General features: G+C 47.0%; 1 protein-coding gene across 1 annotated transcript; it reads right to left on the reverse strand.

Annotated features, from left to right (window-relative positions):
- Nucleotides 1-24,256, reverse strand: LOC143300479 (centrosomal protein of 72 kDa-like). The gene is made up of 15 exons (XM_076614187.1): nt 24,182-24,256; nt 22,235-22,362; nt 21,608-21,645; nt 20,778-20,932; nt 17,805-17,963; nt 16,128-16,253; nt 15,045-15,118; nt 14,346-14,461; nt 13,187-13,275; nt 12,365-12,564; nt 9,173-9,362; nt 8,064-8,206; nt 7,559-7,697; nt 3,332-3,446; nt 1-2,813 (listed from the first exon to the last, which is right to left on the reverse strand). Exons 1-15 carry the CDS (start codon nt 24,243-24,245, stop codon nt 2,603-2,605), a joined length of 1,947 nt encoding a protein of 648 aa, XP_076470302.1. The 5' UTR covers nt 24,246-24,256; the 3' UTR covers nt 1-2,602.
- Nucleotides 24,257-24,932: the final 676 nt, after the last annotated feature.

Here is a 24,932-nt window from a genome sequence, read left to right on the forward strand (position 1 = left end):
CTTCTACACTCATGGCCACCTCCCCCTTCTCACCACCTCAGCTACTTTTTTCTTTAACATGAATATCTCCTGTACATAGTGACGGGGGGGAGTTAAGGCAATAACAGGTCTGCACACATGTTGACCTGGGAGATTTCTTTATATTCTCTGCCCTCAACTTAGGCCGCAGCCAGAATTGAACCCAGGTCCCTCAGAGTGAGAATCACAGTGCTCTATCCACTAGTCAGTGTGTCTGGTCAGAAGATACATATGAAGTTAAACCCGACACAAGTTCCCCCCACCCCCCCAAAAAAACCTGGTTCTCCTTGCACTGTATCAGAGTTCACACTGGGGATGATCACCGACATGGGAACAGGAGGCGGGGGGACACCTGGTTGTAACTCCTGTCAGTTTTTACCACTCCAATACTTTTTGTGATGATTGCATCATATGTACCAAGAGAAAATCCAGTCACCACTGTACCTTATCCACTGTCTCGAGTTTTGTTTGCACATGTTTCTCAAGTGTTATGTTTTTTTTACTTGACAGACATTGCAAGTAGTCATTGGAAAATGCTATGATTTCAAGTTCTGAATAAAAATTTTTAAAAATATGATCAGATCCGTGTATACCTTCCCTGTTTGTTCTCTCACACACACATCCACACACACACACCTAGCCTACACTGCAGCCACAAAGTCAGTTTCATAAAATCACATAATATCCTCACAGTATCCACAAACTGCTACCATTCCTATGCAGTAGGAGTGACCCATATTTTCAGCAGTACATCATAGGTTTCACATAATTATAAGCATGAAAGGACACAATTATTCTGATACTGGCATTCTGTATGCCGTAAACATGGATGAAGAGGTGAAGTGAGAGGAACAGGTGATGAGGCTGACTGAGGGTACTGAAGGAACAGCACACCACCCCAACTGGCAGCATCAGGATGGAACCACACCCACTCTACCCCTCATCCCCCCCACAATACTGACACTGGTACACACACTGAAGTGGTTCTGGTTGCATGAACTGTCAGCAGAGGTAGGAATCACTAGCACAAGATTCACCCACACACAGGGCATTGCACTGGATACACAACATAGCACAATACTGAAATACTGTGATTAAAAATAAAAATGGAAGTACAAGGATGGAAGCTTATGTTACATGTCGCTCTCCATGTAATATTATATGAATACGACGGGACACTTCTGCCAGAGACTGCCTTTGTCTTGTGGTCAAGGAACCACAGATCATTCACAGTCGTGCTAACCATTGTGTGACTTCACACACAACGACGCTTTCACTAAACCACAGCTCGGTGGGAATGTTCACCACATGCACACACATCAAGACATGGACGACTGTATCTCCTCTTTCAACAAGGGCAGATTCAACCACTGGTCATCATCAGGGATTATCTGGTTCCACAGAACACGTCACCACTCCTTCACTGTGATGATGGTTACCAGGCAGTGACGGCTGACACAGTTGGTCATCACATTGCTCACCCACTTACTTTCATCCAATAATAAACCTCCCAGGAGAGAGGTGTATTTAGACAATGGCAGTCTATAAGGAGAAACGTCACATGTCCCTTGTAATACACAACATTCTAACATACTCGACAGTAAATTCTAACATACTTGGCACACAGTACATTAACATGCTTGGCACAGCACATCTATTGTGAAATCAGACAACTCTTCATCCCCCCTGAACATTCACCAGCTGAGGCGGAGTGAAAGAGGAGAAATATGATTAGTGCCAAACACTGACATCAGCTGAACGACACCTGGATAGGACACATCCTATGAATGCCACCTGATGCACTTCCAAGTCGTCCTTCACTGGACAACAGATGGAAAGAGTGCAAGGAAGACCAAGGGAGACATGGCGCAGACCGTTTGATAAATAACTGAAGGAAAACAAGATGTTCTCATTCTACCAGTTCCCATTCTACCATTTCCCATTCTTCCAGTTCTCATTCTACCAGTTCCCATTCTTCCAGTTCCCATTCTTCCAGTTCCCATTCTACCATTTCCCATTCTTCCAGTTCCCATTTTACTAGCTCCCATTGTACTGTTCTTCCAGTTCCCATTCTACCAGTTCCCATTCTTCCAGTTCCCATTCTTCCAGTTCCCATTCTACCAGTTCCCATTTTACTAGCTCCCATTGTACTGTTCTTCCAGTTCCCATTCTACCAGTTCCCATTCTTCCAGTTCCCATTTTACTAGCCCCCATTGTACTGTTCTTCCAGTTCCCATTCTTCCAGTTTCCATTCTACCAGTCATTCCACCAGTTCCCATCCAGGTAACCAGACACATCATGAACACACAGCTGACCTCTCCCTGTCAACGCTGTCAGTCACTCCACATCAGATCCCATGAAGCCCACACAGCTTCAGTGACCATTTCCATCAACTAAAACACCTCTAGGAAATAAATAATCACATAAATATGAAATATATAATACGAAATATACAATACAAAAATACCTAACTTGTTAGTAGACCTGTCTACAAACGTCACTGCAGAACTCTTCACTGTGAGCATGGACGGCATCGAAACGCGCGTGTCATTTCCCCAACATCCCCTCCCAACACACTTAGCTCTCAACGTGCAGTGTCTCTGTAGGGGGCCGCTGACATAGCGGTGGTGTTGTTGGCATTGAGAGTGGTGTCCCCTTTAATGGTGGAAGGGAGGTAAGAGATGGTCTTCTTCAGCTGGTCGTAGCTCCAGTGCATCTGTTCCACTTCGTGGCGGTGCCGCCTTCGCTCTTCCTCCATCTCCTTCAGCAAGTGGTCGTTGGTTTGAACCAGCGACCTGCGCCATCAGTCGTGTCACATCACGGCATGACTCGTGCATCACATCACATCGTTTCACATTACATGGCATGACAGGAGGTCGCATCATGTAACGTCACACCAAGTCATGAAATACACATCACATCACACATGTCACATGTCATATAGCACACATCACATGTCATTTTACATCACGTGACATATCACTTCACATCACATTCATGTCATGTCACATAACACATCACATCACACACATCAAGTCACACCAGACATCATCACATATCAGATCATATCACATCACACATCAAACGTCATTACATCACTTAACACCACACACCATGTCACACATCACAATACACACTCATGTCAGTCACACATCACATACCACAACACATCATGTCACATCACATCACGACTCACCTCATCTTGTCCCGTCATATCACTTCATGTCACACACGTCAAACCACACTTAACATCATGTCCCATGCCACATCCAACACGTGACGTCGCTGTGAGAAACAAGGGAAGGCAACTCACTTGTGACTCTCCTGCAGCATGGAGGCCAACTCCTGTGTCTGTGCATACTGCTTCAGCCGACCTCGCAGCCCTTCGATCTCTCGACTCAGAGCCTCATTCTGACGCTGAAGGTCATCTGGTGGACCATCAAAAGGGAACCCTCCACGTTTTCAGAAACGTTTCCATGTTAAATGCACAAAACCCAACTCACTGTACCATGGCAAGCCACGCTTTCACAAATGTTTCCATACAAAAAACAACAACAACACTAACCAACTAATCGTACCACGGAAAGTCATGTTTTCACAAATGTTTTCATACAAAAAAACCCACTAACCAACTAATCGTACCATGGAAAGTCATGTTTTCATAAATGTTTTCAAGTTAAATGTACAAAAGTCAGAGAGGGGGAAGAGAAGAGAAGAGGGGACAGAGGGGAGAGGGAAAGGAAGGGAAGAAGAGGGAGAGTGAAGGAGGAGAGGGGGAAGAGAGGAAAGGAGAGAGGGAAGGAGATAAGAAGAGAGGGAAGAAGAGGGAGAGTGAAGAAGTGAGGAGAGGGAGAAGAGAGAGAAGATAATGGAGGGAGAAGAGTGGAAAGGAGAGGGAGAGATGAGATGGAAGGAGAGGAAACAAGAAAGGAGAGGAACAGAGATGGAAGGAGAGCAACAGAGAGGTGAAAGGGGGGGGGGAGGAAAGGAGAACAGGGAAGGAGAGGAAAAGAAAAGAGGGAAGGAGAGGAAAAGAAAAGAGAGGGAAGGAGAGGAAAAGAGAGAGAAGGAGAGGAAAAGAAAAGAGAGATAGGAGAGGAAAAGATAGGGAAGTAGTTAGTTCACATCATTTGATTGTTGATCTGTGTTCGTGTGTATAGGTGCATGTTGGTGCGCGTGTGTGCGTGAGTGCGTGAGTAGTGTATCTGGCATTTGTTGGTGCATGCGTGTGTGCGTGTGTACAAGCGTGTGTGTGTGTGTGTGTGTGTGTGAGCGTGCGTTATGTGTTTTCTGTGTATGCATGTATATATCTATGTGCATGTGTGCTTGTGTGCGTCTTTCAATTGTCTACATTTTTGTTGTAATCATTATTTCATTTTATCTTTTTATATCTGAGACATTTCTTGATTTATTCAATGACATGATCCATTTTAATTGTTCTCTCTTACCTATGTTTTAAATCATATGCATATGTTTGCGTGGGGATGTTTGAGTGGATGTTTTTAGTGCTATCGTAAAGCGCATAGAGCTTCAAGAATATGCGCTATAGCAAGATGTCTCAATGATTATTTGGAAATGATGATATTACAAAAACAGATGAAATATTTGACTATATCATTCTAGTGACAAAACATTTCATCTATAAATGCAGAATAAAAAAAATCAAACCATGGAAAAAAGTACTTCCTTACAGACCTAAGACACATACAAAACCGAAAAATATATCACTCGATGGAAATGATGTCCATAGCATTTTCTAGAAAATAGTACCCATACATAAAAATGATGGAAGGCAACGAGGAGGAGGAGGAATGACAACCACGAATGTAGCGTTAGTTCTTTTTAAAAAAATATTTTCCTTTCATTTATTTACTTTTTTTATGCAGTGCATATGACTTTTTTTGTTTGTTTTTTCTGTATAAAAACAATGTTGTGTTGTTGTTTTCCTGCTTTATAGTTTAAATAATGTATAATAAGTCATATTATTGATAATTACAAATACAATTTTTGTATGTCCGCCTGTATGTATGTAATGTATGTATGCATTCACTAAATGTTAAACTTGAATAAAAATGTTTATTAAAAAAAAAAAAAGATGTCTCAATGAATAAATATACATATAAACAGAGGAGATGGAAAGAGAGGACGAGAGAGAGAAGGAGGGGAGAGAGCTGACTGACCTAGGTGCAGGGGGTGGGCACTGCTGGAGGGGAGGAGAGAGAGAGAGGAGGGGAGAGAGCTGACTGACCTAGGTGCAGGGGGTGGGCGCTGCTGGAGGGGAGGAGAGAGAGAGAGAAGGAGGGGAGAGAGCTGACTGACCTAGGTGCAGGGGGTGGTCACTGCTGGAGGGGAGGAGAGAGAGAGGAGGGGAGAGAGCTGACTGACCTAGGTGCAGGGGGTGGCCACTGCTGGAGGGGAGGACGAGAGAGAGAGAGGAGGGGAGAGAGCTGACTGACCTAGGTGCAGGGGGTGGCCACTGCTGGAGGGGAGGACGAGAGAGAGAGAGGAGAGGAGAGAGCTGACTGACCTAGGTGCAGGGGGTGGCCACTGCTGGAGGGGAGGACGAGAGAGAGAGAAGGAGGGGAGAGAGCTGACTGACCTAGGTGCAGGGGGTGGGCACTGCTGGAGGGGAGGAGAGAGAGAGAGAGGAGGGGAGAGAGCTGACTGACCTAGGTGCAGGGGGTGGGCACTGCTGGAGGGGAGGACGAGAGAGAGAGAGGAGGGGAGAGAGCTGACTGACCTAGGTGCAGGGGGTGGTCACTGCTGGAGGGGAGGAGAGAGAGAGGAGGGGAGAAAGCTGACTGACCTAGGTGCAGGGGGTGGTCACTGCTGGAGGGGAGGAGAGAGAGAAGGAGGGGAGAGAGCTGACTGACCTAGGTGCAGGGGGTGGTCACTGCTGGAGGGGAGGAGAGAGAGAGAGAAGGAGGGGAGAGAGCTGACTGACCTAGGTGCAGGGGGTGGTCACTGCTGGAGGGGAGGAGAGAGAGAGGAGGGGAGAAAGCTGACTGACCTAGGTGCAGGGGGTGGTCACTGCTGGAGGGGAGGAGAGAGAGAGAGAGGAGGGGAGAGAGCTGACTGACCTAGGTGCAGGGGGTGGTCACTGCTGGAGGGGAGGAGAGAGAGAGAGAGGAGGGGAGAGAGCTGACTGACCTAGGTGCAGGGGGTGGCCACTGCTGGAGGGGAGGAGAGAGAGAGAGAGGAGAGGAGAAAGCTGACTGACCTAGGTGCAGGGGGTGGCCACTGTTGGAGGGGAGGAGAGAGAGAGAGAGGAGAGGAGAAAGCTGACTGACCTAGGTGCAGGGGGTGGCCACTGTTGGAGGGGAGGAGAGAGAGAGAGAGGAGAGGAGAAAGCTGACTGACCTAGGTGCAGGGGGTGGCCACTGCTGGAGGGGAGGACGAGAGAGAGAGAGGAGGGGAGAGAGCTGACTGACCTAGGTGCAGGGGGTGGCCACTGCTGGAGGGGAGGACGAGAGAGAGAGAGGAGGGGAGAGAGCTGACTGACCTAGGTGCAGGGGGTGGCCACTGCTGGAGGGGAGGAGAGAGAGAGAGAGGAGGGGAGAGAGCTGACTGACCTAGGTGCAGGGGGTGGCCACTGCTGGAGGGGAGGACGAGAGAGAGAGAGGAGAGGAGAGAGCTGACTGACCTAGGTGCAGGGGGTGGGCACTGCTGGAGGGGAGGACGAGAGAGAGAGAGGAGAGGAGAAAGCTGACTGACCTAGGTGCAGGGGGTGGCCACTGCTGGAGGGGAGGACGAGAGAGAGAGAGGAGGGGAGAGAGCTGACTGACCTAGGTGCAGGGGGTGGGCACTGCTGGAGGGGAGGACGAGAGAGAGAGAGGAGGGGAGAGAGCTGACTGACCTAGGTGCAGGGGGTGGGCACTGCTGGAGGGGAGGACGAGAGAGAGAGAGGAGGGGAGAGAGCTGACTGACCTAGGTGCAGGGGGTGGCCACTGCTGGAGGGGAGGAGAGAGAGAGAGAGAGGAGAGAGCTGACTGACCTAGGTGCAGGGGGTGGGCACTGCTGGAGGGGAGGAGAGAGAGAGGAGGGGAGAGAGCTGACTGACCTAGGTGCAGGGGGTGGCCACTGCTGGAGGGGAGGAGAGAGAGAGAGAGAGGAGAGAGCTGACTGACCTAGGTGCAGGGGGTGGGCACTGCTGGAGGGGAGGAGAGAGAGAGGAGGGGAGAGAGCTGACTGACCTAGGTGCAGGGGGTGGCCACTGCTGGAGGGGAGGACGAGAGAGAGAGAGGAGGGGAGAGAGCTGACTGACCTAGGTGCAGGGGGTGGGCACTGCTGGAGGGGAGGACGAGAGAGAGAGAGGAGAGAGCTGACTGACCTAGGTGCAGGGGGTGGGCACTGCTGGAGGGGAGGAGAGAGAGAGAGAGGAGGGGAGAGAGCTGACTGACCTAGGTGCAGGGGGTGGCCACTGCTGGAGGGGAGGAGAGAGAGAGAGAGGAGGGGAGAGAGCTGACTGACCTAGGTGCAGGGGGTGGTCACTGCTGGAGGGGAGGAGAGAGAGAGAGAGGAGGGGAGAGAGCTGACTGACCTAGGTGCAGGGGGTGGCCACTGCTGGAGGCGGCCCCACTGACGTGACACGACGCCGCTGACTCCTGCTGCTGCTCCAGCTTCCTCTGCAGTCTGGCGTTCTCCCTCACGTAGTGCTGCACCTCCTCTCGCAGGTGGTCCTGTCCACACACACACGCCTGTTACAACACTGTTCGTCACCGTAGCCACACACACACACACACATACACACACGCCCATTTCAACACTGTCTTTACCACTGTCCTCACACACACACACACACACACACACACACACACTTCCATCCAATAACACTTCTAGTGAATAGACGTTAAACAATAAACACACCACACCACACCACACAACACCACCGCACCACCACACACCACAGCACAACCACGTCACCACACAACACCACCACAGCACAACCACACCACACCATACCCCCACACCACACACCACACCACACCACACGGCAACTACATGCTGAGACGCAGACCAGAAGCCAGAGAGCAGCACACACTGACCACGTCACATCGGGCCTGCTGGAGGGAGGCTTTCAGCTGGACCTCAGAGGTGTGTCCCTCACTGCGCCGACTCTGCTGCTCTCTCTGCTCCTCCTGCCGCACGCCCCTCTGTGTCAGCTCCTCCGTCAGGTCCAGTGCCATCCCTGTGGACGTACAGTACAGGCCCTGTCAGCAGGGAAGGCGCGCAGCCAGCTCTTGTTGTGGACTTTTCGTTGCTTGCAGAGTGAAAGGTTGGTCATATCACAACATGCGCAGCCCACCACTGTAGCCAGCTTCTCTGGGTGTGCACTGCTTTTGTTCGGGCAAATTTTCAGCAGTTTATAAAAGGACCAGTTTGAATATGTAATGGCAGATATATGACAAGAAACACCCTCAAAGTAAACATAGAAGACTAAAGCAAATAACGGGCGTAATCATAAAACCAAGTATGTCTTGTAAACTTGCAAAAAAAAGTCACCGATAATGTTCAAAATCTTTTCATCAGAACAGCAATTTCAACTATGAAATTTTTAGCTTTTCAGTGACCTGGGAAAATAAAGGAAATGGAGACGTGCATGCACACACGGTTCTCGCTAGAAATAGCCAGGGAACCCCAATGAAAATCTGACGAAAGCAGTCCTGCACAACCTCCCTACTGACTCAGCCGCACAACTCAAGGGAGGTAAAGGTCACTAAAATCATGCATATTGTCTCCACTTACGCTGTCTCTTATCTCCTTTTTTTTTTTTTTACCCCCCTCAAAGGGAAAAAGTAATAACTTTTTTTTTCCTTACTGGAAGAAAGGAATTATTATTTTCTTCTTTTTTTTTTAACAAGGTAATTGTTATAAGGTTTATGTGAACACACACACACACACACACAGGCAGACACAGACAGACACGCATAAAACACATATACACCACACACACAACACACACACACCCCCACACCCACACGCACACATACACACACAGAAGAACTGACCCAGGAACTTGGCGTGTTGGTGACTTGGAGCCGTTTCAGTTGTGGTCCACCAGGTCACACACACACACACACACACACCAAAAACACGCACAAACACACACCACACACACGCACACACACACACACACACACAGAGAAGAACTGACCCAGGAACTTGGCGTGTTGGTGCAGGGACTTGGAACCGTTCCAGTAGCGATCCACCAGGTCCAACAGGCGGAAGAGGAAGTGTTTGGCCGGGGGACACTGGTCCAGCCTGCCCTGGACCACAGCGGCATCATAGCGACCAGAGGACGATCGCTGGGAGGGGTCTGGCACCCCACGTTCTGCAGGAAACGTCTGCCCACAGCGATGACAAGACACGGTCCTGCTGTCTGCTGTTTTCGCTCTTGGTCAGGGGCAGTGTGGTGGTGTCAGGCCTTGGGTGACCCACACCCACACATACACCCTCCCACCCAAACACTATCATAAAATTTTGCAACATAAACACTCACTAGAAACAATATTTCTGCTTGAAGCTTTCATGTAGACGAATTCACAGTACATGAAAACCCCAAAATGAAGGTTTCAAGCTAAAGTATTCCGGTTTTTTGAAACCCACTTCTGACATAACCCCACCCCCTTCCTGTTGATGTACTTTGTAACATGTGACCGTCACTTCAGTTGATCAACAACAACATAACTTTTGTTTTCTATCATGTTTTCATAGTTGCTATTATCGACGTGAGGGAAATCAAACAAAATTCTAGTCACCTCTTCTGTACTGTACGTTCTGGCAGCCATGTTGACACATCCAAAGGCTTTTTGCTTTATAAAACGCAAAAAAAAAAAAACCCAAAAAAACACATAAAAATTGAGCCAAAACTTGCTTTGAACACTCACCAAGGCAGTTGCCATTTGCAAGGGAGGTAATCGTGGGCAAATGAGTGGCTGGACACCTGGTTATGCAGTTACCCCTAAACTGCCGATATATCCGCGGTCTGAAGTGAAAGGCTTAAAAGCTTATAGTTGGGCCAACAGCAAAGTAAGAGCTATTTAACCAATGATTTCTACACTGCAAAGGGAATTCGTTTACAGCCTAGTCTGTTATGAAGGACTTTGAGAGATTTCTACACTGCAAAGGCAAAGGGAATTCCTTTACAGCTTAGTCTGTTATGAAGGACTTTGAGAGATTTCTACACGGCAAAGGGAATTCCTTTACAGCTTAGTCTGTTATGAAGGACTTTGACTCTCAAACTTGGAGACAAGACGGCACTGGTTCTTATGCTGCAGCCTTGCTGGCCTTTTGGAGACCATCTCCAATGCACCTCTCTTTGCCAAGAAATTGGGGATGTAGCTTGGGCATGACACCCCCCACTACAATCAAATTCTTGCCAGATTGTCAAAAGAACTGTGTCCTCCACTGTTGTTCTGATGGTCGGACACGAGCACGTCGCCACACTGAGAGTGCCACCCAGTTTTTGTATTTTTTCTGCCTGCAATTTTATGTGTTTTCCTATCAAAGCTGATTTTTCTACAGAATTTTCCCAGGGACAATGCTTTTGTTGTCGTGGGTTCTTTTACATGTTCTAAATGCATGCTGAACACGGGACCTCAGTTTAATGTCTCATCTGAATGACTAGCAACCAGACCACCACTCAAGGTCTAGCGCAGAGGGAGAAACTACTGGTGACTGTGGGATTCGAACCAATGTGTTCAGATTCTCTCGCTCACTAGGCAGACATGTTACAACTGGACCAACACTCCGTCATATATATAGAGGGATCAAAATATATCAACTCAGTTCCAATGTAATCGCCCCGCTAAGACGTGCCCATCAACTCAGTTCCAATGTAATGGCCCTGCTAAGACGTGCCCATCAACTCAGTTCCAATGTAATCGCCCCGCTAAGACGTGCCCATCAACTCAGTTCCAATATAATCGCCCCGCTAAGACGTGCCCATCAACTCAGTTCCAATGTAATGGCCCCGCTAAGACGTGCCCATCAACTCAGTTCCAATGTAATGGCCCCGCTAAGACGTGCCCATCAACTCAGTTCCAATGTAACGGCCCCGCTAAGACGTGCCCATCAACTCAGTTCCAATGTAATGGCCCTGCTAAGACATGCCCATCAACACAGTTCCAATGTAATGGCCCCGCTAAGACGTGCCCATCAACTCAGTTCCAATATAATGGCCCCGCTAAGACGTGCCCATCAACTCAGTTCCAATGTAATGGCCCCGCTAAGACGTGCCCATCAACTCAGTTCCAATGTAATCGCCCCACTAAGACATGCCCATCAACTCAGTTCCAATGTAATGGCCCCGCTAAGACGTGCCCATCAACTCAGTTCCAATGTAATGGCCCCGCTAAGACGTGCCCATCAACTCAGTTCCAATGTAACGGCCCCGCTAAGACGTGCCCATCAACTCAGTTCCAATGTAACGGCCCCGCTAAGACGTGCCCATCAACTCAGTTCCAATGTAATGGCCCCGCTAAGACGTGCCCATCAACTCAGTTCCAATGTAACGGCCCTGCTAAGACGTGCCCATCAACTCAGTTCCAGTTCCAATGTAATGGCCCTGCTAAGACATGCCCATCAACTCAGTTCCAATGTAATGGCCCCGCTAAGACGTGCCCATCAACTCAGTTCCAATGTAATGGCCCCGCTAAGACGTGCCCATCAACTCAGTTCCAATGTAATGGCCCCGCTAAGACGTGCCCATCAACTCAGTTCCAATGTAATGGCCCCGCTAAGACGTGCCCAACAGCCAAGTGGTTGAAGTGTTGGACTTTCAATCGGAGGGTCCCCGGTTCAAAATCTCCGTAACAGCGCCTGGTGGGTAAAGAGTGGAGATATTCCTGCTCTCCCAGGTCAACATTTGTGCACACCTGCTTGTGTCTGAAACCCCTTCATGCGTATAAGCATACACAAGATCAAATACATACATTAAAGATCCTGCAATCCATGTTAGCATTTGGTGGGTTATGGAAACAAGAGCATACCCAGCAAGCACACCCCCGAAAACAGAGTATTGCTGCCTACATGGTGGGGTGATGGATGCCTACATGGTGGGGTGATAGATGCCTACATGGTGGGGTAAATGAACAAAACTGTCATACGCATAAAATGTTACATGTCTGTCTGAGTGTGTATATATGCGTGCCCGAAATCTGATTGAATGAAACAGGAAACGAATGATGCGTGACCACTGGCAGCCATCAGCCAGCTCTACCCAGGCAGGCAGTCCTGTTGTGCAAATGACACCCAAGTTTGTAAAGCGTTTAGAACTTGGTGTCTGACCAAGGATAGGCGCTGTATAAGTATCCATATCATATCATATCACATCACTGAGACTGACCTCCACACCAGGAGCGCTGTGTGTTCGCTGTCTGTGACCCGTGTCTCCCCCATCCTCCACCCTCTCTCTCCGCCCTTCTCTCTCTCTCCGTGAACCCCTCTCCATCTCCCGCTCTCCATCATGCCCCAGATCGCCGGCACCGAGGTAAGCTCCCCTGTCTGTGGGAACCTGACTGCTCTCTCCTGCTCTGTCTTCCTCACCTGAGAAATGGCAGAGAAGAGTTGAGGACAAGATCACTGTGTGATGAGAAGAGGTCTCACAGTGTGGAACGGGGCGTTGTTCTCGTCTTGGGCCACCTTCCACACAGCTTGTTAGCCTTGCTGTGTGTGTGTGTGTGTGGGGGGGTATCTGTGTGTGTGTGTGTGTGTGTGTGTGTATCTGTGTGTGTGTGTGTGTGTGTGCATGCACTTATGCATATCTGCTTGTGTGTTATGTGCATGCGTATATGCGTGCGTGTGTGTTGTGTATATTGAGTGTAGATGTGATAGAGAGACCATCTGGTCAATTTTCCTGATGCGAGTACATGCACAATTGTTAAAACTTGCCCATACACAGCTGTATACATTATTCAGCATGAAGCAGCCCACTGATACAAGTATTACACAAACACAAAAACAATGAAAGATGACAGGGGGGGGAAAGCAATATCAGAAAGAAAGCAGTGACCAAAAGAAAATGATAGAAAAACCATGACGGAAAGCAAGCGGAAAGCGATGACAGAAAGAGAACAATGCTGGAAAGAAAGAAAGCGCTGAGGAAGAGAAAGGGGAAAGGAAGAGAAGGAAGGAGGGAGGGAGGGAGGGAGGGAGAGAGCAGACGCACCTTGGGCAGGGTGAGGGGTGAAGAATCCACGACTCTTGTACTTGCTGTATGCCTCCAGCTCGTCATGGTACTGCAGGTGGGGGTCCTTCCTGGGGACACGCCACCACACCGCACACGCACACACACATTCACGCACAACATCACATACGCGCACATACACACCATGTGCTAAGTGTTGCCCCACACCGTGCCCCAAGTGTTGCCCCACACTGTGCCCTAAGTGTTGCCCCACACCGTGTGCTAAGTGCTGCCCCACACTGTGCCCTAAGTGTTGCCCCACACCGTGTGCTAAGTGTTGCCCCACACCGTGCGCTAAGTGTTGCCCCACACTGTGCCCTAAGTGTTGCCCCACACCGTGTGCTAAGTGTTGCCCCACACCGTGTGCTAAGTGTTGCCCCACACCGTGTGCTAAGTGTTGCCCCACACTGTGTGCTAAGTGTTGCCCCACACTGTGCCCTAAGTGTTGCCCCACACTGTGCCCTAAGTGTTGCCCCACACCGCATGCTAAGTGTTGCTCCACACTGTGTGCTAAGTGTTGCTCCACACTGTGCCCTAAGTGTTGCCCCACACTGTGCCCTAAGTGTTGCCCCACACCGTGTGCTAAGTGTTGCCCCACACCGCATGCTAAGTGTTGCTCCACACTGTGTGCTAAGTGCTGCCCAACACTGTGCCCTAAGTGTTGCCCCACACCGTGTGCTAAGTGTTGCCCCACACCGCATGCTAAGTGTTGCTCCACACTGTGTGCTAAGTGCTGCCCCACACTGTGCCCTAAGTGTTGCCCCACACTGTGTGCTAAGTGTTGCCCCACACCGTGTGCTAAGTGTTGCCCCACACTGTGCCCTAAGTGTTGCCCCACACTGTGCCCTAAGTGTTGCCCCACACTGTGTGCTAAGTGTTGCTCCACACTGTGCGCTACGTGTTGCCCCACACTGTGCGCTACGTGTTGCCCCACACTGTGTGCTAAGTGTTGCCCCACACCGCATGCTAAGTGTTGCCCCACACTGTGTGCTAAGTGTTGCCCCACACTGTGTCCTAAGTGTTGCCCCACACTGTGTGCTAAGTGTTGCCCCACACTGTGCCCTAAGTGTTGCCCCACACTGTGTGCTAAGTGTTGCCCCACACTGTGCCCCAAGTGTTGCCCCACCCCCCACAGACTGACCTCTTTCTGTGGGGAACCTCGGGCACGGGCAGGCTTGGGATGTTGGGGTACTTGTCCTTGTGGGCCGACAGGACGTCGCCATCGTTGCGCGGCGGTGGAAGGCTGGACGGACGCTTCTGCAATCCCACAATGCACTGCCTGTCAGCTGTCTTCTCTTCCTGCCTACAGTTCACCATCCTGTCATTCCCTCCCAAACACTCCCTCCCTCCCTGTTTTCTTCTTCTACTTCATCTGCATTCATGGGCTGCAACTCCCACATCTTGTGAAGATCTACAAGAGGGCTTTTTCCTGTGCAAAGCCTTTTTGCATCCTGTCCTGACACCGGTACACACAGACACAGGTACACTCACACATACACTAACACAGGCATGCACACATGCATTTCACACACAATGACACAGACATGCACACCAATGTATACACACACACAGGTACACACACACACACACACACACACAGGTACACACTCACATGTACACACACACACACACATAGGTACACACACACACAGAGGTACACACACACACAGAGGTACAAACACACACAGAGGTACACACACACACACACACACACACACACACACACATACACACACACACAGGTACATGCACACACAGGTACACACACACACATACACACACACACAGGTACATGCACACAAAGAGGTACACACACACACACACACACACACACACACACCTTGCCAGCAGGGGGCAAATCAGTGACTGCATTCCTTGTAGCTATGTCATCCTGAGAACTCAGGCTCTTCAACACTGCACACACAGTTGTCCATCAAAACATAATACAGGTCAGTCGTTAGCACCTGCACAACAGTATGTCTCCATTGTTTCAGTTTAACTTCCTTTTTCCCCCTTCATTTTTCCCGCAGCTCTATGAGAAAGGAGACCATGTCATGCCTTCAAAAAAATAAAACCAATCACACAATCAATACTGATCAAAATAAATCAAACAAAATAATCAACCAACCAATTCAGACCAACAGTTCCCTGAAAGACGCAGCCTCCAAACCGTAAGCTTTTCTTCTGGGCTTTTTTTTGGTTTTGTTTTTTAATCTAGGTGCATGCTTTCTTCCAAGTTTGTCGGGGTGATGGCCAAACTTGGCAACTGTAACCCTGATAACCTCCGTCATTCTGATTCCCTCGCATCTTTTAAATCTCGTCTCAAAACTCACCTTTTCCCTCAGCAATAAGTTCAATTGTGGCAGGTCCACTTCCTTTGCGTTAGCTGTGCTTAACTATGTGTGTATATATATGTATGTGTACATAACTACATGCATGTATATGAATGTGTATTGTGTGTGCGTGTGCGTGTGTTTATGTAAGTTTGTGCCTGCCTATGTGTGCGTATGTGTTAGGGTAGCTGTTAGATACACATGTATGTTAAAATGTATGTATGCAGCGTGTGTGTGTGTGTGTGTGTGTGTGTGTGTGTAGTCACATTTTGGTGTGTGTATGTAACATAGATATGATGTATTATGTTAACAAAAGCGTTTTTGTAAAGCACCTAGAGCAGATTTCTGGATAGTGTGCTATATAAGTATCCATTATTATTATTATTATTAACATTATTTGATCCTGATCCAATAAAACCACACCATGGGTCACCTGTAAATGCCCCATGTCTCCTTTTGCCAGATCCTCTTTTTTTTCTTATTTCAAGTCTGACTAACCACGAGGAAAACAAATAAACACAGCAGCAGAACTCCAGGGACAGGGACAGTGACAGTGACAGTGAGTGACAGTGACAGTGACAGTGACTGACTTTCCAAAGAGTATTCCTCCATGGCAGGCTCCTTGGCCGACGACCCAGTCAGCGGTCGCCGTCGGCTGAGGTCACCGTCCTTGAGAGCCACCAAGTCAAGAAGGGCCACGTCATCACTGTCCACAGCTGTTCAACAGAACACATCATAGGGATAGGACATATCATCATCGTCCACAGCTGTTCAATAGAACACATCATGGGGATAGGACATCATCATCATCGTCCACAGCTGATCAACAGAAAACATCAAGGGGATAGGACATCATCATCATCGTCCACAGCTGTTCAACAGAACACATCATGGGGATAGGACATCATCATCATCGTCCACAGCTGTTCAACAGAACACATCATGGGGACAGGACATCATCATCATCGTCCACAGCTGTTCAACAGAACACATCATGGGGATAGGACATCATCATCATCGTCCACAGCTGTTCAACAGAACACATCATGGAGATAGGACATCATCATCATCGTCCACAGCTGTTCAACAGAACACATCATAGGGATAGGACATCATCATCATCGTCTACAGCTGTTCAATAGAACACATCATGGGGATAGGACATCATCATCGTCGTCCACAGCTGTTCAACAGAACACATCATGGGGATAGGACATCATCATCGTCGTCCACAGCTGTTCAACAGAACACATCATGGGGATAGGACATCATCATCATCGTCCACAGCTGTTCAACAGAAAACATCAAGGGGATAGGACATCATTATCATCGTCCACAGCTGTTCAACAGAACACATCATGGGGATAGGACATCATCATCATCGTCCACAGCTGTTCAACAGAACACATCATGGGGACAGACATATCACTGTCCACAGCTGTTCAATAGAACACATCATGGGGATAGGACATCATCATCATTGTCCACAGCTGATCATTAGAACACATCATAGGGATAGGACATATCATTGTCCACAGCTGTTCAACAGAACACATCATAGGGATAGGACATATCAATGTCCACAGCTGTTCAACAGAACACATCATGGGAATAGACATATCATTGTCCACAGCTGTTCAATAGAACACATCATAGGGATAGGACATATCATTGTCCACAGCTGTTCAACAGAACACATCATGGGAACAGACATATCATTGTCCACAGCTGTTCAATAGAACACATCATAGGGATAGGACATCATCATCATTGTTCACAGCTGTTCAATAGAACACATCATGGGGATAGGACATATCATCATCGTCCACAGCTGTTCAATAGAACACATCATGAGGATAGGACATCATCATCATTGTCCACAGCTGTTCAACAGAACACATAGGGATAGGACATTATCAACACTGTCCACAGCTGATCAATAGAACACATCATGGAGATAGGACATCATCATCATCGTCCACAGCTGTTCAATAGAACACATCACTGGGATAGGACATCATCATCATCATTGCCCACAGCTGTTCAACAAGGAACTCATCACTGGAGTTACAGTGCATGTTACATGTCTTGGAACAAAATACAGTACATGGGTGGCTGTGTGTGTGTGTGTGTGTGTGTGTGTGTGTTGTGTGTGTGTGTGTGTGTGTGGGTGTGCATGTGAACCCCTGAATGTATGCATGTGTGTGAAGTGTTCTCAACCACCTCTGCCCTTTATTCCCCCCCCCCCCCCCCCCCCCAGACGTCACCTGAAGGTTTGCCCAGTCTGGCTGTCAGCTCCACACGAGGGTGAGGCACCGTGGGGGAGACGTCTTTCTTGGGGGGGTGGGCGGTCATGTCCGTGGCCTGGCTGGAGCTGAAGTGAATCAGGGCTGCCTGTCGCTCCCGGTCTCGAACCCCGCGGTCATCTGTAAAGGACATCACCCCACATGCTAAACATTAAGGGGCAAGGTGGCAGAGTGGTTACGATGCTTGTCTGCCAATACAGAGCTCTGGGTTCCAATCCGGGTCTCACCCTTTCTCCTACATTTGACCGGAAAATCATGCTGAGCGTCTAGTGTGCAGACTGATGATAAACCAAGGTCCCGTGAACAGCACACACTTGGCCCACAGAAAAAGAGCCCTGGCAATACTGATAAGGTTGTCCTAGAGCAAAATTCTGTAGAGAAATCCACTTTGATAGTATCCGACACCCACTTACATCAGTACCCACAAACATTACTCCTGATAACACATCAGTACCCACATACACTGCTTCTGAGAGCACATCAGTACCCACATACACTGCTTCTGAGAGCACATCAGTACCCACATACACTGCTTCTGAGAGCACATCAGTACCCACATACACTGCTTCTGAGAGCACATCAGTACCTACATACACTGCTTCTGAGAGCACATCAGTACCCACATACACTGCTTCTGAGAGCACATCAGTACCCACATACACTGCTTCTGAGAGCACATCAGTACCCACATACACTGCTTCTGATATCAGTACCTACATACACTGCTTCTGAGAGCACATCAGTAACCACATACACTGCTTCTGAGAGCACATCAGTACCCACATACACTGCTTCTGAGAGCACATCAGTACCCACATACACTGCTTCTGAGAGCACATCAGTACCCACATACACTGCTTCTGATAACACATCAGTACCCACATTCACTCCTAGTAACACCTCAGTACCCACATACATCACTTCTGATCAGCACCCACGTACACATGAATATATCTTCCTGCTCTTGGAAAATGCAAAGGCTGCACAGCATGTTTATCCAGCCAACCCTTAGATTATTCTAAAAATGTCGACAAACAACACACAAAAAGATGAAAATCCTACATTGGAGCTTCAGTCTGAAGTTAAGATTGATAGCAATGAAGAATAGTTGTTTCCCTTGACTAACTTCCAGGGCCCATAAACTTAGATGATTACGGTGGTCTGCGTGCTGGTCTTTCAGGTCAGTCAATAATCCAAGGTCCCGGGTGCAGTATGCACTTAGTGCATGTAAAAGAACTAACAGCAACAAAGGGGCAGTCTTTGACATAATTCTCTAGAAAAATCCACCTAGAAAATTCCAAACATTTGAAAACAACAACACAAACAAAAACCCCGTAGCAACACAGAGGCAGTTCTCGACATAATTCTCTAGAAAAATCTACTTCGAAAAATTCAAACAGTAAAAAAACAACTAAACAAAACAAAATGATACAAAAAAAACAACATGCAGATTGGGTGAGTAGCCCAAATTTCACAGAGAGAAATGAGTTTTGTCAAAAAGTACTACACCACACTTAACTACACTACACATCACTGCACAACACCACAACACCACACTTCAACACACCACACTTTAACACACCACAACATACTACACTTCACTACACTACACCACAAACACACAACACATCACTAGACAACACTATACCATCACTACACCACATAACACCACACCACAATAGACAAAACCAAACCACACAACACATCACTATACTACACCACAACACCATACCATCTCTACACCACACCACACAACACCATGCCATCACTACACCACCCATCAATACACCACACCACACAACACCATGCCATCACTACACCACACTACACCTCACCACACAACACTATACCATCACTACACCACCCATCAATACACCACACCACACAACACCATACCATCACTACACCACACACAACACAACACCATACATCACTACACTACACCACACACAACACAACACCATACATCACCACACAACACCATACCATCACTACACCACACCACACAACACCATACCATCACTACACCACACACATCATTACACCACACTACACCATACCATTACTACACCACACAAAACTACACCACACATCACTACACCATACCACACCCCACCACACCACACAACACCATACCATCACTACACCACACACATCATTACACCACACTACACCATACCATTACTACACCACACAAAACTACACCACACATCACTACACCATACCACACCCCACCACACCACACAACACCATACCATCACTACACCACACACAACACAACACCATACATCACTACACCAAACATCACTACACCCCACAACACAACACTATACTATCATTACATCACACCACACATCACAACACCACACCACACCTCACCACACAACACAACACTGTACCATCATTACATCACATCACACCACACCACACCATACCATCACTACACTACACCACAGAACACCACACCACACCACACCACACATCACTGCACCACACCTCACCTCACCACACCACACCATACCATCACCATCACCACGCAACACATCACTACACCACACCTCACCTCACCACACAACACTATAACATCACTATATCACACCACACAACACCACACCACACCACAACACACATCATTACACTACACCACACCACACAGCACATCACCACACCAAACCACACACCATACAACACAACACCACACCACATTACACCTCACCACACAACACATCACTACACCACCACCACACCACACCACACCACATAAGAGCATGAGAGTGCAGATAGCAAATACAGTTGGTTCAGTGAGAGACGTGTGGCACTGACCCAGTTTCTCTACACCACACCACAACCACACCACACCACAAAGACAGTGTGAGAGTGCAGAAAGCAGGTTCATCATGCTCAGTGAGAGAGGCGTGTGCGTGACACACTGACCCAGTTTCTGCAGGGAGGGCAGCATGTGGATGAGGAAGAGGCGGTAGTCCGGCTGGGAGCGGGTCACGGGGTTCAACCGGAGGTCCAGCTCCTTCAGGCTGGCCGTGTGCTTCAGGCGCTGCAGCTCTTCCAGACTGCTGATGTTGTTGTAGTATCTGAGGCCCCCCGTTCAGGTCATCATGTGTTTTCTGTGCTGCTGCCTCTCTCACACACCATCGCTCTCTGCCCCACCGACACTTATTGTACTGCCAACACTGAGTGTCCCACCAATGCTTAGTGTCCTGCCAACACTTACTGTTCTACAAACATTTTGTGTCCCACCAATATTTAGTGTCCCACCAACACTTAATGTCCCACCAGCATTTACTGTTTGTCCAGACTGCTAATGTAGTTGTAGTATCTGTAGTTCAGGTCATCATGTGCTTTTCGCTGCCTCTCCCACACACCGTCGCTTTCCGCCTCCGCCAACAGTCATTATCCCACCCAATTTTAGTGTCCCACCAATTTTGCAAAATTAACAGCTGCCCAGTATCTCAACATATGTATATTATCAGCTGCCCAGAATCTCTGTATATTTGTGTTTATCAGCTTCCCAGAATCTGTGTACAAATATCAGCTGACCAGTATCTCTACATACTTGCATATATTTATCAGCTGCCTAGAATCTCTGCAAATGTGTGTATATTCATCAGCTGTACAGTGCCACTGAGTGTGCTGACCAGAATCTGTCTATGGATCACTGTAACATCTGACATGGGCAACAGTGTACTGGTCTGCATGACCTTGCTATGTCGGACATTTTAATGATGTAACAGATATTCCAAGGATACAGGTTCAGTTTTTCCAAAAGCCCCAAGTTCTCAATGCCCTGAAACACACACACACACACACACACACACACACACACACACACACACACACACGCACGCACGCACGCACGCACACACAAACACACACACACACACACACACACACGAGCACAACTTGACAGAACAGAATGATTTCATTTCAACAACGTCTAAAAGTAAAACATGAATTCTGTTTATGTTTTGAACAGCAATAAGATATACACACACAAACACCCCATACTTGATATACTGGAATATATCTTCTGCAAACATGCACAAACACAAAATGGAAAGCGTTTCAGACTATCCATGCACACACACACACACACACACACACACACACATGCACACACACACTCACTCTACACATAAGTAACACACATGCACACTCATAAACAAAAACATACCTGTATACAAACCCTCACACATACCAAGATATACACAAAAGAAAGCATTTCATCAAAGTTCACACACATGTACACACACACACACACACACACACACACACACACACTCACACGTGCGCGCACACACACACATTAAAACCCTGACATTAACATTGAAAACTAACAGCTCACAAGCAATCCCTACACACTGGCATCCACTCACCTCCAGAGATTCCAGAGCATTCCTGGACAGATCCAAGGACTTGAGGCGTGAGAATTTCCGCAGAGCGCTGCCAAGGGAGATGATTTTCTCATGGTAGGTTCCAGGCAGCGAGAGAGATTTCACATCCTCTGCAACAGTGTGTAAAACACATTGACAGAACCACCAAACACAGGCATCCTAGTCAGCAAACACACACACACACACACACACACACACACACACACACACACACACACATACTTTCTCCAATTACCTCAATCATTCTTTATCATTAAATGAAAAAAAGCAGTGCATGCTTACACTGTTATCCTCACAATTTAAAATTCATTCACTCTATATCCCTCCTGCTCTCTCTACCCCTAACACGTAATTGGATATGTATCACCAAGGCAAAGCACCAGAATTGAAAACTGCCAAATCAAAATGGTAATGCATACTGCTAAGACAAGGCAAGACAAAATTATTTCAGGAAACCCCATAAAGGCACATGAAAATGTTACACATTTATTTCATAAAACTAATACCAATATAAATGACATTTGCTGATTTGGTACTGTACTCTTAACAGTTTACATTGGCCACATCAACTGTTTGGTTAAGACATACATAAGATATATATCTGGAGGAAGAAAAGAAAAGAAAAGAAGTAACATACAAGAGATACAGCACTGTACAATGAAAACATGCCAGAAGTGAGTAGGCATTTATCCCAAACGCAAATAGGACAAATCCACTGTACTAAAAAATGAAAGCATGTTAACTTAAGGAGATGCATTTTGTCTGTCAAGTTAAATCGGAAAACATTCATTCTGATCTCCAGAATTATAATTAGGTGGGTCAACAATTATTGTTTGTACTTGTGAATACTGAATGTAATCTTAAAGTTAAAACATTTGTTTTGTTTTTCCAGTAAAAATTTTGTAAATATATTTTTCTTGTCTCTTCAAAAGATGGACATGTAATCAAAATCATATCCCCAATTCATCCCCAATGTCTCTTTGCTCACACTCTGTACAAATACGGTCTTTATGGGATATGTTTGATATCCTCCCCTTCTGTGTAGGAAGTTTGTGATTTAACATCCTGAACTTTGGAAATGTACAAGCCTGTATTTCTGGAAGAACTCAAAGATAATTTCCCAAAACAAACCTATCCTTTTACAGTTTGTAATGATTACAATACATAGTTTTCTCATCAAAGTCAGATTAAACAGTGGTGTACCTTAGTTTTTGAACCAAGCATGTGAAATGGTGGGATGAGTTTGCTGAATCCACTAACCACTCAAACCAGTTTTATTTAGACTAATGTTCATTAAGCAAAACAGTGGCAATTTAAGCTTATTTTCTTCATACTATGTACAAAAAAATAACAATAAAAAAAATATACATGGTGCAAGAAAGTTTGTTCTGTTTTGTATCAAGTTTAAACCAAAAAATTGACATTCTGCGTTTTGCTTCTATTACTAAAGGATACTGACCCAAACCATATATCATACAGTTCGGTGTGGATTTATTTATCTTTTAATCGAAACGAAGAAAATGTATGGACCATGCCCCCCACACGATGGATTGATGCACATGTTACCAAGGACGCTTTGTCTGCTTTAACTTTTCGTTTTGAGGAAATGGTTTCTCTACACCACAGTTATAACCTCTGGAACCTGCTAAACCATCATTTGTGCTCTCCTGAATAATTCTAGAAAATATTATACTATTATTCTCTGTTTATTCGCTAATAGTTAACCAACAAAGGAAACAGTTCAGTGAAACAAACTACACTGAGATCATGTTTTGGCACGTTCAGTCAGTAAACTATTTCTGTTTACTTGTTTCCAGACACTGTATCTAACATTATGAAGCATTCAAGCACACAAAAATATTTCAGAACAAAAAATATGTTTTAGAACAATCAATCATGAAGACAAAAAGGTGTAATATTATTTCTTACCCAAGTTATCGTGTGTTAAATTGACACGGCTGCGAACCACCTCCTCACTCAAAGTGAGCGCCATTTTGACTTTTTGTTTTTACCTTCACTTATCGCGAGAAGTGAAACGTGCGTGAGTTGAGTTGTTTGTGAGATTTGTTCACACAATGTGCCAATTTTTACACAAAAACACGCGGGCGCGCGCGCACACACACACACACACACACACACACGCGCGCGCGCAACACACACACACACACACACACACACACACACACTAGTATAATGTTATATATCATATAATATTACAGTGACATATACATTTTTATCAACACACACACACACACTCACACCGGCGGCACACACGCACACACACACACACATACACACTATGCCGCCGCTGAGACACACACACACACACACACACACACTGCACATACACACACTGACACACAAGCACGCGCGCGCGCACTGGCACACACCATATGTGTGTGTGAAACCACGGACTTATAAATATTGGTATTCATTCAAGTCCGTGGTGTGTGGCTACTTGCAAATCGTGAACAGAAACACATTCCAACATGTGCCCGTCGCGTCGGTCAAGCAAGTGAACATGGAATTCAAAGGGGGAAGTCAAACTGAAATGCGACTGAAGTGCAGGAATTCACTTCACGGGATGCAGTTGCATCACAACAGAAATTTCGATTCGGTGCTTGGGCAACAGGACAGCTAGTGAAGTCTTCGTTGTTTTCCTTATTTAGCATCATGTCGT

Source organism: Babylonia areolata, chromosome 26, assembly GCF_041734735.1.
Source record: "Babylonia areolata isolate BAREFJ2019XMU chromosome 26, ASM4173473v1, whole genome shotgun sequence".
NCBI lineage: Eukaryota > Metazoa > Mollusca > Gastropoda > Neogastropoda > Buccinidae > Babylonia > Babylonia areolata.